The sequence below is a fragment of the Apis laboriosa genome, unplaced genomic scaffold (genome assembly GCF_014066325.1).
Source record: "Apis laboriosa isolate Shangri-la unplaced genomic scaffold, ASM1406632v1 scaffold70_cov154, whole genome shotgun sequence".
NCBI lineage: Eukaryota > Metazoa > Arthropoda > Insecta > Hymenoptera > Apidae > Apis > Apis laboriosa.
In genome coordinates this window covers 765,628-780,379 of record NW_025224195.1, presented here as the reverse complement: position 1 = coordinate 780,379, position 14,752 = coordinate 765,628, and the positions used below count along the sequence as shown (strand labels likewise).

Sequence of the window (14,752 nt, the reverse complement as noted above, 5' to 3'; positions counted from 1 at the left end):
TTTAAAAATTTCATATAACTCGTGTAATTATTCAAATATCCTATTTTTACGTTTGCAATCAATTGAACACGTATTGATGAATTACAATTAACTTAAAATTATAAGAAATTCTCGACACAAAATTATCCCTCGAGATTTTCCTTTCAGAAAAATTCTAACTGTAAGCTCTCCATCCTTCTTTTGTAACATAATTTGATTAAATTCTTCTTTTCCATCAAGGAGGAAAGGGAAAAGGATGAAAGTTTCTTCTAAGTTTCTTAAGGAATTATCCTCGAGATTTTCCTTTCAGAAAAAATTCTAACTGTAAGCTCTCCATCCTTCTTTTGTAATATAATTTGATTAAATTCTTCTTTTCCATCAAGAAGGAAAGGGAAAAGGATGAAAGTTTCTTCTAAGTTTCTTAAGGAATGGAAGGAGATCGCGATCGAGTTTTAGGCGGTCTCGATCGCAATCAAGGCGCCGATTCCTCGCATTGTCGCGCTCTTACACCTTGTTGTTCGCAACTTGTTCCGATTATTATGATATACACGCGCGGAGACCTGTACGCGAATCGCCTTGGAAAATCTCGCGGTGAAAGGCAGTATTATTAATTTGCACGGATCGGTAATCGATCTTCGCCGCAAAAATCAATGCGTTCCCGATATTCTCGCAACGCCGCATAACCGAATAACCGTGTCATTAAAAACGAGCTTGCGAGCGCAGTGCAACGTGTCTCGAACTCGACAGAGTTAAGAGACAGCGTTATGCGTTGTAATCGCGTTAAAAATCTCGCCACTTGGAACGTGGAAAAGATCGCAGGTGCGATATCATCGGATTTTTTTTCTTTTTTTCTTTTCTTCTGAATTCTAAACGGATAACTCAGATGTCGAACTTGTGTATCCATTGTTTTTGTTGACTCTGTTGTGTCAAGCTGATAAGTAATGTAGCAATATTATCGTAATAATGGTAAAGAAAAGAAATTTAGTTGTCTTCCTCTTTTATTTAAGATTACGATAATTTTTGTTGAATGAAAATGAAAAACGATTCGAATGAAGTTTAACAGTAAAATTTGTAACAGTAATAATCGGTTTGGTAATTACAAATGTGCAAGACAAAACGTTAGAAAATTTATTGTCGATCATAATTATAATCGAAAGTAAAAATTTGCTTTATTTATTGAAAAATTTCAACAAATGAAAGATTTCATCAATATATCGAAATATTTTCTCATTCTAGAAATCATCGATCATTTTGATTGAACGTGAAAAAAAGATCATATTAAAAGGATAAACTAAACGTAAGATATCGAAAAAGTTAAGAGGAAAAGGATATATATTTTATGTTATTAAAATTTGTTAAATTATCGACGATTCGAATCGTGAAATTTCTCTTCTTGCGTATTCGCGGTTATCACGTGAGAATAGTGCGGCAATTACACCCACAATGCTCCTCATAGGCGATGATTTAAATCAGCGGATAGTTATCATTGTGCACGAGTTATACGACACGTGGAAAGAATTACTTGTTGTCACGGTAAGTTGTATTTATGAGAACGTTACTTTAACACCTGCTGGGCGAACAAACGTGACATTATTTCGCCAAAGAAATTAGAATTTAAATCGCACAAGAATTTTAAGAAAAGAATTTTTGAGAAAGAAATATCAGGCAAATCTCTGAGCGATCACTTATCGAAGGAAAGATAATATATATCAACTTTTTTTAAATATTATCGAGTGAATTGAAAATCGTAGTTTTATAATCCTGAAAGATTTATTGTATCCACTATTACCTTTCCTTTCATTTTATCCCCAAACACAACTAAAATAGAAGAGATTACATCCCATACATCGAATCATACATCAAGCGTTCAAATTCCCTAATAAATTACCAGATACAACATACACCTGTACATATATATATATATATATATATATATACACACACACATATTCCTCTCATATTCCCCAACATATTCAAATTCATCGATGAAATATCATGCTAGTTACCTTCTTTCACCCACGTTCAAACCCAGTGAAATATCACACGTGTCATATTATTACTTTGTCACCTTTCCGTTTACTCTACAAGCGCCACGAACGAATTAATAACACGAAGTTGATCAATATGTATATATATATATATATATATATATATACACAATTTTCGAACGTCCAATCGATCGATCAAAGTGGAGTCGATCGAAGATAGATGGTGTTTGAAAAAAGAAGAAAAAAGGGCGAACTCACCGCGACGAGGGTGCTGAGAGCTTCAATTCGCATAGTAGCTGGCCAGGCCAGCGGGGAGGCCGTAGGTTCCAAGCTGTTGGACCGATCACGCGTGTCGATCCACGATTATTGCACGGCGATCTTCCGTTTTCACTCGAGCCAGGTATTCGACAGGCGATCCGATTCTCCCGGTTCTACGTCGATTTCTCGCGATCCGTTCTGCAGTTCCGGTGACATGGCTCCTCCGCCGATCTGAAAATATTTTACGTTGTATATATATATATATTTTTGTGAATATATTTTATTAACAGTTGGTAGCACTGTTAACTAGGGGATAATCGAATATCATTAATATTGATTGAGTTATGTTATTTAATTATTAAATAAAATTTAATAAAAACTTGTAAATAATCCTTTAAAGTAATACTTCAGAGAGAATATTTTTCTTTTCTTAATTATTTCAATCATTTTTATCGTTATTGTTATATGCGTTATATTTCAATAATAATTATGATGTATTTTTTAAAACAATGTCATTTTAAAAGTTGTCTATTTATCTGAGTATTGAATGTGATATAAATGATTTAATTGATTGGATCAATTTTTTATTGTCAGGATTAAATCGAATAGCTTGATCTGGATCGTTCAATATTTCTAACTATTAATCTACATTAATATCTATATTTTTCTTCTACATATTTATTACTTATCTCTTTCGCGTAATATATTATATTACATTTTCCTTCTTAAATATCCTTCATTGGTATTATCTATATTTTATTATAATTTGAATAATTCAATCCATTGCATTCTATATTTCTACTTTTTTTCATCTATTTTTTATTACTATTAAAATAAAAAAAAGAGACATATCTCGAGGAAATTCAAGAATATACAATAATTGAAAAAAAATAAAACATTCAAATTACAATACATTTTAATTTATCGAATTGAAGAAATTTCAATTGTATCTAAATATTTTTTTTATTTTCAGAAAACATCATACCTTACGCATCTAATCTAATCCGACATTGAATCTCGATCTATCATTCAACTTCATCCAATTTCAATCCGTTACAAATTCGTATCAAATATAATTTAACAGAGGGATTAAATACCTCTCTCGCGAATGAAATCGAATTAAAATTAATTTCTGATATTAATTTTACTTCAACTTTTTACTGCCAATCTATATCTAATTTATATAATTAGAATAATTTTTGCACGGTGATTTAAAATTACGTATATCACGGTGTTAAGTGACGATGTTAAGAGACGACACGATCGCGACGACACGTTGCGCTAGACTGGATCGATCTTTAAGATTTACCGATAAAAGTAACGAGGGTAGAGTTAAACGCCGGCGTTTCGAATAAAAAAGGAAAAAAAAAAAAATTAATACACGTTTCGTCACACGTTGGACGTGTCATCGATAATATCGATGCGAATCGATATCTTATCTCAACGTGATTGATACCAATTACGTTCTTGTACGGCATGCACTGACCTATCAAAGTGATCCATTCACCTTTCGAATATAGTATCATTAATATCTTCCTTCGGACAAAGGTTCTTGACTCTTAACATTCTTTGTATTTTACACTTGTTATCTACGGTAGGTAATTAAGTCATCCTATGGCCAATTTTAAATTTTAATAAGAAGGATTATTTCTTGCAGTTGAGATGACTTTTTAATTCTCTTTTCAAATATACATCTATAACTTGAATATATCTATAATTGTTTAAACTTATTAATTTTATTAATTTTATGCGATTTTTAAATAATTATTTGATTATTATTAGATTTGAATATCTGTAATATTATTCTCTTAAAATAGTTTATAATTTTCATTCAATTAATTCTTAATTGATTTCCATGTCACTATTGACATAAATAAGCTATTTACGCTAATAATTATATATATTATTACACTTAATTATTGATATTTAAACAAAAGCGATTCATAGAATTGGTGGGCAGTTTCGAGATCACGAAAGTAGTATCTACGATTTCTCTCTCGATTGCCGGTGTTGATAAGCTTATGCACCTATAGAATGGCGAGTATTAGATGCTGGTAAACGCTGCCGCTCCCAGTATCATTCGTTATATGAGTTAATGACTCTCGAGAAATCATCGATTGGTCCGTCTTGAAGCCGCGACGCCTCTTATACCGTGTAAACACGCCTTCTCACATAATATAATGGACGAGAGTTATTAAATTTCGATCGTGGCGAATCTGAATTAAAGAATTAATAACGATAAGAATTATTATTTCAATATCAAATATACTCATTGTAATGAATATGATCTGGGTATCTGAATCTTCAATATCTAAATATCTGAATACTCGAATATTCGAATTTGAATTTGGGTACTCGAATATTTCAATCTGAATCTGAGTACTCGAATATTTGAATCTGAATCTGAGTACTCGAATATATGAATCTAAATCTGAGTACTCTAATATTCGAACTTTTTGAATCTGAAATAATTGGATTGAATTTCGAATATTTGAACTTAAATCTGAGTAGTCGAATATTTGAATCTGAATTTGAGTACTCGAATATTCGAACTTTTTGAATATGAAATAATTGGATTGAATCTCGAGTATTTGAACTTAAATCTGAGTAGTCGAATATTTGAATCTGAATCTGGATACTCGAATATTCGAACTTTTTGAATCTGAAATAATTGGACTTGAATCTCGAATATTTGAATATGAATTCGAGTATTCGAATATTCGAACTTTTTGAATTTGAAATAATTGGACTGAATTTCGAGTATTTGAACTTAAATCTGAGTAGTCGAATATTTGAATCTGAATCTGAGTATTCGAATATTTGAATCTGAATCTGAGTATTCGAATATTCGAACTTTTTAAATTTGAAATAATTAAATTTGAATCTCGAATATTTGAATTTGAATCTGAATTCGAGTATTCGAATATTCGAACTTTTTGAATATGAAATAATTGGATTTGAAACTTGAATATTCGAATTTGAAGTTGAATATTTTGAATCTGAGTACACAAAGATCTGTACATGAAATTGAAATTGAAAAATTGAAAAGTATTCGAATTTATATCCGAATATTTAAATTCAGATATGAAAATCAAATGGAAGGAAAACTTGTGAAATCTCGAAGCGAACTTTATTTCAATATTCGAACACAATATTACAAACATCGAAGAGATTAATTTTATAACTACGTAGATGAATAAACTACGTAGATCTATTAAAAGCGGAATAAGGAAGGTAAAATAATAATTGCGATGAAGAAAATGAAGATTTATTGCGCGATTCCCGTGGAACCAGTTTCAAGCTCAATGACAAAAAATTCGACGTAACTCGGAGGACTTCCATCTGGACAGACTCTACAATGAAATATCATATTCAATAATTATTGAAATCTGGTTATAGATCATGAAAATGGATTATTAATTTTCTACTTTATCGAGGCGAAGGTATTTAACGAGTCAATGCTATCGATAGATCGATTAATAAATCCGTGTTACACGAGTAAATTATTCGATAAGAAAGAAACAGGATGAATAAATCATGGAATTTTTATCCGTTTATATTATAATTATAGGCTTAATTATAGGCTGTAAGGTTATAATCGAATAATAGAGATATTTCCTTGGCATTTTTTGTGACACGAGGTGAGAGATATTGCGACATTGTGGAACAAGATCGTGAAACAGAGAAAGGTTTCAAATATCATCGTGGACACGAAACCATTCTTTTATTAGAATGCTTCTTGTTTTTGCATAATCTCTTTGCATAATTTGCATCATCTCGTTTTCTCTCGAAACAATATTCCACGCCGATCCATTATTACTCCGATCGAGATCTATTTTTGAAATCCAGGGATTTCCCTGTTTCGAAACGATTGTGAAATCGAACGAACACCCGATGTCGCTTCAAAATTGTGAAATTGTGATTGATATTAAATATTTATCACCCTAATTATTTTCTATTTTTTTATATTTTGAATGCTAAATAAATTAAAGAAAAATTATTCAAACAATGGTTACTCGATGTAAAGTAGAACGAAAATTTCATTTCAAGAGATTAATAAAAATTAATCTCTTCGATGTTTGTAATATTGTGTTCGAATATTGAAATAAAGTTCGCTTCGAGATTTCACAAGTTTTCCTTCCATTTGATTTTCATATCTGAATTTAAATATCGTTGTTAAAAAAAAAAAAAAAAGATCGATACATCGTCATCATTCGATGTATTTCCTCCTATAACGCATTACATTCGTTCTACGAATGTAAATGTGTGTTAAACGAAACCTAGAATCAATACAAATCAGTGTAAACAAAAATTACATATGCGATATAGGAAATATTCCTTCACACGATTGATGAAGATTGCCCATTAAGCCGTGTTTTCACAGTCGCGTTACAAGAAGATTGACCAAACAATCTTACTCTCTTACAAAATAACACGATAAATGACAAATAATCTCATTCGTTCAAACTCAAATTTCCTCGAATCGAGAGGAAATTTAATCTCGATCAACCAGTTTCTATTATCCTGTTATCATACCTGTCATCGATCGAACATCTCTCTTTCAATTGATGCCATAAGAATCGATTGTTTCCTTCCACGTAACAATCGTGCTCGTTCTGTGAATCAATGAACGCGCGTAATCGTCAATATAATTTTGGATAGTGACGTTGGAAACACGTAATCGATGTAAGTCATGGATCATCATCGATAAAAGCAGATAACATTTGGCAGACGATCCATTATCGAGCCTTCCTCCATCGATGATAATTATAACTGAAAATATTATCTTTTTTACGCACGAATATTCTTTCGTGAGACGATTCATTCACGAGATTGAATTCCTTTTGTTTTTTTACAATGATTGAGCGAATTGAGAAATCGTAAATAGTAAAGAGTATAATTGAATGTTTGAAGAAATTGTGGATTTAAATCGTTTTAAAAGCAATCGAGAGAAGCATAGATATTTTTCTATCGGCTGTTGGAAGGAGACCGAAAAATTTTTCCCGCGATTGAATTCAAAATAGAGTTCGAAGATCGAAGTTTTACTCATCTAAAAATTAACTGCATGATTTTTATTTCTAGTTAGTAACTTTGAATATAGAATATTAAGTTTCACGCAATTTTCTATGCTTCAATTCCAAGAAAATCGACGATTGGCCAATCGAAGATACACGAATCGGAATTCTGAATCTCATTTTTCTTCCGAAGGCCTCCACGAGTCTAAGTGTACACAACTGTAATGTGTGATCGATGAATCGCTCTATGAAAAATGACTGATCGAACGAGAATAGATAAATAAAAATCGCAATTCTACTTATTTATTTCTCTTATCTTTCTTCTAAATCTTTTCGCAAATTCATATATTCATCATATCGATAATTCATCATACGCGACTTCCCATTCGGTCATCATTCACAGTAAAAGAGGATAAAAAGAAGTTTAAAAAAAAAAAAAGAATAAAAAATAAAAAGGTGGGACTCTCGGATATTTCTCGTATCTCTTTTGCAACGATATTTCGACAATTTATTATCGTCCAAGTATCGAAGATACGAATCGTAACGGGATATCTTTTTTTACGCATCGCCAAACCTTTCATTCTTTCACTAAAATATCAGAAAAATTTTTAAAGAATATTTAAAATATCTAAGGATAGGATAGAATTTTATTCTTTCTTTTTTTCGCTTATTATTTTAAAAACAACAAGGAAACGGCTTGTATCTTGTTTCAAGAATCGAAATCGCGTGTAATCCACTTTTTATCGATTAATTTTTATCCATGAAAGGACACGATATTGTAAAAGCTTTGAAATAGTTTGGAATATTGGACGGCGATGAATCGTCAAGAAAGGAGAAACGCGGAGCAAGCGCATAATTCACGGGGAAAGATAAAGGAATTTCGCCTCGTAAAACATCTCGTCATAAATGCGGAGGCAGGAAGCGAGCTTTCGGTAGAAAGTGAAACCGATCAAGAAATCGTATCAAAAATATCCACCTACGATCGAAAATCAAGCAACTTTCTCCTCTCCTCGATGAACAACCCTTTGTGCAATTTATATATATATATATATACATATGATTTCCTCGCATAATAACAATATATATTAATTGTAAAAAAATATCTATTATTTTTCTTCGATATTTAATTTAATTTGTGGTAATGGAGTATCACGAACAAATTCAATCTTATTATTATACAAATATATTATTATCACATAAATATAATCTTATTCCGAATACAATTTTTGGATAGCTTTAAAAATTGGAAAAATTCTAAATAATTGCCTATCTATGAAGTAATCAAATTATGAAAATAATTCCTTTTTGAAATGAAATTTTATGCAAATAAATTTCACATAATAATACCACACAATTTAACAAATGAGCACATCATATTTTCTATCGTTCGAATATTTGAATATTTTTCTTAATATTCTTAATATTATTCCTCTTATCAAAATTTTTTTACAGCCTTCTTACAGTATCTTCTCGTACCATCGATCCGATGTCACGTCGAAATGAGCGTTACATATCAATCGATATATGTATATCGACCGATACTCGCTTTCGAACGAGAAAAAAAAAATGGCGGATCGAGCGAAGACCATCCTGTTTACAATATAAAAAGTTTATTGTATCATTATTACGTTATACGACATCCAATTAAAATCTATATATATATATATATATATATACATATATATACGTATACATTAACACACATTTATATATAGAAGAGGCGGAATACTAACAATTAGCGAGGTATCGATTTGCGAGAATCGATTCGCGGGAGAACTCGTGTACTTGGCGATCTCAAGGATCAGATAGAAAGGCTGCGCTTTAATTGCGCGATATTTGCAAGAAGCGGAACGATTGCGAACTTGTAACTTGGAGGGGGGGGAAACTTTACGGTATCGACGAGTTTCAGATAGGGATTACAAGTAAATTGGATCTCGTTGTAATCGTTCCCGCCATTTTTATCAAACACGGCCGCATCGCCATTTCAAAACCATTATGTAACCGCTCACTTTTAATTGGCCGATATAAGGTTCGTTATTATCGGTAATTACACGGGTAAATGAATGAACATAATCGCGAGATCGCTAGTGTGGTCATTGATCGATGATGATAACTCGCCGTTGACATGGAAATAATCTTTCATCCGGCGATAAACGGGCGATATAAACGGGCGAAAGCTTGCCACGCAACAGCGTGGATAATACAATGAAAAATGCAATGTGTAATGCGTTAGATAATGCAATAAATTTAACAATGAATCGAGATCCCCATCTCGAGAAAAAAATATGAGCTATTTGATTTATGCATACGAGCATAATTATGCATACGAGTTGGATAAGGTTTGTATCGATATTTTCTCTTTCAAAATACATACAGGGTTAATTGTAAGCCATGCATAGGCGGAAGAGCAAATATTTAAAAATTGCGCGGCTAATCTCGTTTGTGTTACGGTATTCTATTGTATATATATATATAATTCAATCGTGGGTTTAATCTGAATTTAACGTGTCAGATTATAGAATTGTATCTAGATCTCGTGATCGAGAAATATCGATTGCATTTGTGGAAAAAATTATAGGGATTCGAGGGTTCCTAACGAGCTTCGAAAATTTCAATTCGGAAACAATGTGTCGCGATTGAATTGCGAGCAATGAGAGATCATATCTTCAAGCATTGATGATTTACACAGGTTGGATTTAGAATCGAACAGGTAGATATGAGATATCGGTAAATGGTGATCCAGATCGAAGTTAAAGATCATCTATGAGAGGTTAACAGAAATTTATATTAGATCAAATTTATATTAGAAGAGATCGAATAGAGGATTGTATATTTAAATTTTAATTACGATGTGAAAATGAATAGAAAATATATTCTTATATTAATTTTATAAATTAAATTATTTTATAAATATTAATAAATTTTATAAATATTAATATTAAATTTATACTTTAAAATACGAATCTAATGCAGTTCGGATTTGAATTATAACATTTTTCTTTAGATTCCAAGTGTTAAGAAAATTCCAATTTAAATTAGTATAATTAATTTCAGAATCAGGATCAAATCCAAAACAGAATCAGTTCTAAATCTCAGATTCCTAAATTCACGAATCAAGCTTTAACTTTAGATTTCAAAAGATTGCTTACAATATGATTATTATCTAGAATCTTTTAACAGTTTAAATTTCATAGAGTTGCCAAAGAATGCGCTTGAAATCAAAATAAAAAAATCATTATATATCACAAGACCAAAATCACTTTATCGTGTTAATTATTCAAATTTTTTCACCAATAATAATAATTAAATTATAATTGAAAAATTAACAGAATATTGAAAATTAATTCTACTATAAATTCATAGAATATCAGAGATTGCCTTTTATCATTCAACTTTACAAAATTTATTGGAATCTTGTATCAGCTAAGAATGTGAAAGCCTAATTAAATTCTACAATTTTGCATAAAACTAATAAAAAGCTGATTAACAAAATTTGTGGTTAAATGGTTTTTGGATTTTAAGATTTTCTGAGATCAAAAGGCAGGGCAATGAAGATAATAAAATCAAAATTCTAGTTTTCGACGAGATTAAACAAAGTCTTTTGCAAATTTTGAAATTGTTCAAAAGATTTCAAGGATTCCAATCCAATCCAATGTAATCTAATCGTATATCTCCAATCAAGAATCGATATCTAAAAATAAATTTGATCAAGGACAATGCTTGAAAATCTTCATATTTAATCTTCATATTTTTATGAAAAATTCTACCAAATATCAATGTTTTAATTATATAGAATTTCACCAAATTCGACAAACTTATCTAATAATTAAACAGTATAACTCATAACAGTATAATAAATGAAATATTTGATTCTAAACGTCATAATGTCTATTACACTTTGAATAATTTGTAGAAACACTTTCTAGGTTTTTATATATTTAAATTTTGCATAATCAAATGCATGATCAGTGTAGCAATAAATTGTAATTGTAATTCGATCGACAAATATCTTGACGATATTGATCTCTATTGATCAAATTTGATCGATCAGTATCGTGCTAATCGTTCAATTGAATGTTTCTTGAACTCTGGGAATGCTTAATCGAATTCGAGGAAGTCAAGTAACGTTATATTGCCGTTTAATGGGCTCTAATGAATCTAGTAATTTCCTATCCGGAGTTGGATTCGATCGAGTCTGTAAAACTTTGATCCAATCTTATGAGATTAATGGCATCCAATCGAGCAATGTGTCGAGTTATAATAAACCTCGATTGTAATTTGATTATTTCCAATAAAGTTTGATAGAAATTATTATCCATTGTTTTGTTCGTTACTTGTAACAGATTTCATCTGATAAGAGCAATCCTCGTTTCAAAAATTAAATTGGACAGGAGAAAGTTTGATTATACATTTTTCAAATTTCGTTAATATATATCGTGCAACATAAATTTCAAAATAATAATTTAAACCATCTTATTCTATATAAATCTGACGATACATGAAAGACAAAAAAAAGAAAAAAATTGCTTCGTTCATTTTCTCCAATTAAAATTAAAAAATACTTTACATTTTCTACGTTTCTAATTCTTCTTTCCCTTTTTAACATAAATATATCTTTTTACATATCATTATACATTTTTTAAATTTCGTTAATATATATTGCAACATAAATTTCAGAATAATAATTTAAACCATCTTCTACAAACATTCTCCACAAATCTGATGATACATGAAAGACAAGAAAAAGAAAAAAATTCTCTAATTAAAATTAAAAAATATTTTACATTTTCTACGTTTCTAATTCTTCTTTCCCTTTTTAACATAAATATATCTTTTGACAAAGAAGAGGATACAAAAGAATGAACCAAAAAGATACAATTTAAAAAAATAGAAACATCACAATCTCAAAATGAAATTTTGATCCATTATTTCTAGATCCATTTAAGTGAAACGCTCTGTATTTTCGTGCATACATATACACACATACACACACATTTGCGAAATCTGATAAAGATACGAATATAAATTTGAATATTGTTGGAATATAATTCGTGATGCTGCTATATAACAAAAGATAAATAACGCAATATCCGTAACCGTAATAAAAATTCGAAGAAATTAAGCTCGATCGAAAACCAGCTAATACGAATAAGGCATGATTCATTATGAAATGCTCGTGTAACGTATGTGACTTGTACCTTTGAACAATGAATCCATAATGTGACTCGTATTATCGAGAAGCGAGAGAATCGTGAGACAGAGATACTACTCGAAAGAAGGGAAATTGAACTTTACTTTGAGTCATACAAGTGAATGAGAATCGATATAAACTGATAACGATCGATGAGTGTGCGTTACACTTACTTGCAATTTTTTCACGATAGCGCCGGCGCTTCGTAATCTAGAAAAAAAGAAAAAGAAGGGAAAAAAAAAAAAACCTATTACAATTTTATCATCTTTTAGTTTTAATGGTTATATTATATAAGTACGTTTAAGTAAAGTATTTTATAACAACACGCGTGAAATGGAAACAGGTTTTCAGATTTTTGTGGTTCTTGTTTAATTAATAAAGTCGCGCGAACGTTATTTTATTATAAAAATATAGGTTATACGTCTAATTATTTTCGTTACGCTGTGTTGATTCTGAATTCTAAACGCGTATTATTAGAGTTCAATATTAGAATTATTATTAAAAAAACGTTGTTATATAAACGCGCCGATATTTTTATGTTATTTATTTCTGTGTATTATCCGTGTATTAATATTTGAAAGCACGTATTACAGATTCGTATATCTCCACGGTTCAAAAAGAGATCATAAATGAATGTTGAAAGTTGAAATTTGGAAAATTATAAAGATGAAATGCGCAAATCGAGCAAGTTTTCCTATATCATCATATAGAAGCTCGTTATATTACTTTTAATCGAATTATTTATCCGTTATTATTTTCTTTATCGTTACCTTTATTAGCAATACCGTGAATCAATGAACCATCGATGATAACGAAAGCCTCTTGCAACATGCTAAACAATAATCAAATACCACGTTAACGATGTTGTATCTCGATAACGCGATAAATCCCGTGTATAGGAGAGGGCATATATATATATATATATATATATATATTTTCATAGCATAGGACTTAATGCGCATTGGCGAGCGTTTCTTTTATATCAAAGGGAAAAAGGAAAAGCTGGTTTCGCCTGATCGGTTTAATAAATGCAAAACGGCGACCGCGAGATCTGGTTTCGAATTACGATAAAGATTCGAAAGAAACGTCGGTCACACAATGTTCACATTTTCTACAGGGTGATTCACATCGAGGTTCTATTCTATATGCCTCGTGCACGGCTTGAGCTCAACCTTTGGAAAGGATTGGGAAATCATTTCGATTTGCAATTAGATTTAATCCGATTTCGATCGTTCGAAATTTATATTGTAATTTTCATTTGAATCGTGATCAGTACATCGTGGATGCTTATGAAACGTATTTAAAACAAAATGCATCACAATTTTAAATATTTCCAGATTTTAATATTTCTACTGGCTATTTCAAGAAATATTTCTAAATGAAAATTCATAGTATGAAATTGTACGTATAATTTATTAAAATCAAAATAGGATAAATTTCTTCGTTGTTCGAATGAATTTTCACAAGCTGCTGCAATAATTTCAATTGAAACTCAAACTGAAAAATTATTCGAATACTTGTTCATCGATTTCTTCAAAATCCTTATTGAATTCAATTCGAAATAATAAGGAATAAGTATTAAAAATATCCTCGGCAGGGTATCGACAGAATAAGTAAGAAGAACGAACAGTTGTGTCGTGACGATTTTACGATCCTCTTGACGTCGCAATTACTCCTGGTTAGACGACGCGTTTTAATGACCGTGCAACCGTTCATTTGCATCGCCGCTTACGGTGTTCGGTAACGAGGAAGCGTAGTAAAACAAACAGCGTTCGTAGCGATTGCCGTGAATTTTACGTCGTTGGCGAGGTTCTCATCCGTATACAATACACGTTTAAACACAGCAGCACGGATAACGTTACAAAATGTGATTCATGCGGTTCCCCCATTTTCACTCTGTGCAACCCGCAATTTCGCAATTGTCTCTAACCTATGATAGATAAGCTAAGCAATGCTTTATCCTTCTTCTTCTTCTTCTTCTTCTTCGTTTCTTTTATTTTTCTTCTTCCAATTTTTTTAGGTTAGATTTTTAAGTTGGATCGTTTTGTTAGTAGATAGGGATAGGTTGAAAATTTTGTTTGTTTCGAGGATTCGATGAAATTCTGTTGATTCGATTGACGCCATATTGATTTTTTTTATCGAAATTGAGAGAAATTAGTTAGAGAGGTTTTTTTAATTGGTATTAAAGAGTGATTATTTCTTATTTCTTCTTACGTATTTTGAGATAGTTGTTGCATTCTTTTAGGTTTCAAATTGTTTCAAGATGGAAGCAAAACTTTGGCGCCAAATTCAAATTCAAATATAATCATATAATAATAAGA

General features: G+C 30.8%; 1 protein-coding gene across 3 annotated transcripts in view; it reads right to left on the bottom strand.

Moving 5' to 3' along the window:
- The window catches only part of LOC122719154, a 117,721-nt gene that overhangs the window by 20,422 nt on the left and 82,547 nt on the right, over positions 1 to 14,752 (bottom strand). For 2 of the 3 annotated variants that reach the window (XM_043944751.1, XM_043944752.1), the window contains one exon: positions 2,226 to 2,456. In XM_043944751.1, the coding sequence (XP_043800686.1) occupies positions 2,226 to 2,258 (33 nt within the window). In that variant the 5' untranslated portion in view covers positions 2,259 to 2,456. Of the gene's footprint in view, positions 1 to 2,225; positions 2,457 to 3,210; positions 3,309 to 14,752 lie in introns of those variants that run through there. The other variant, XM_043944753.1, reaches the window with a different exon arrangement.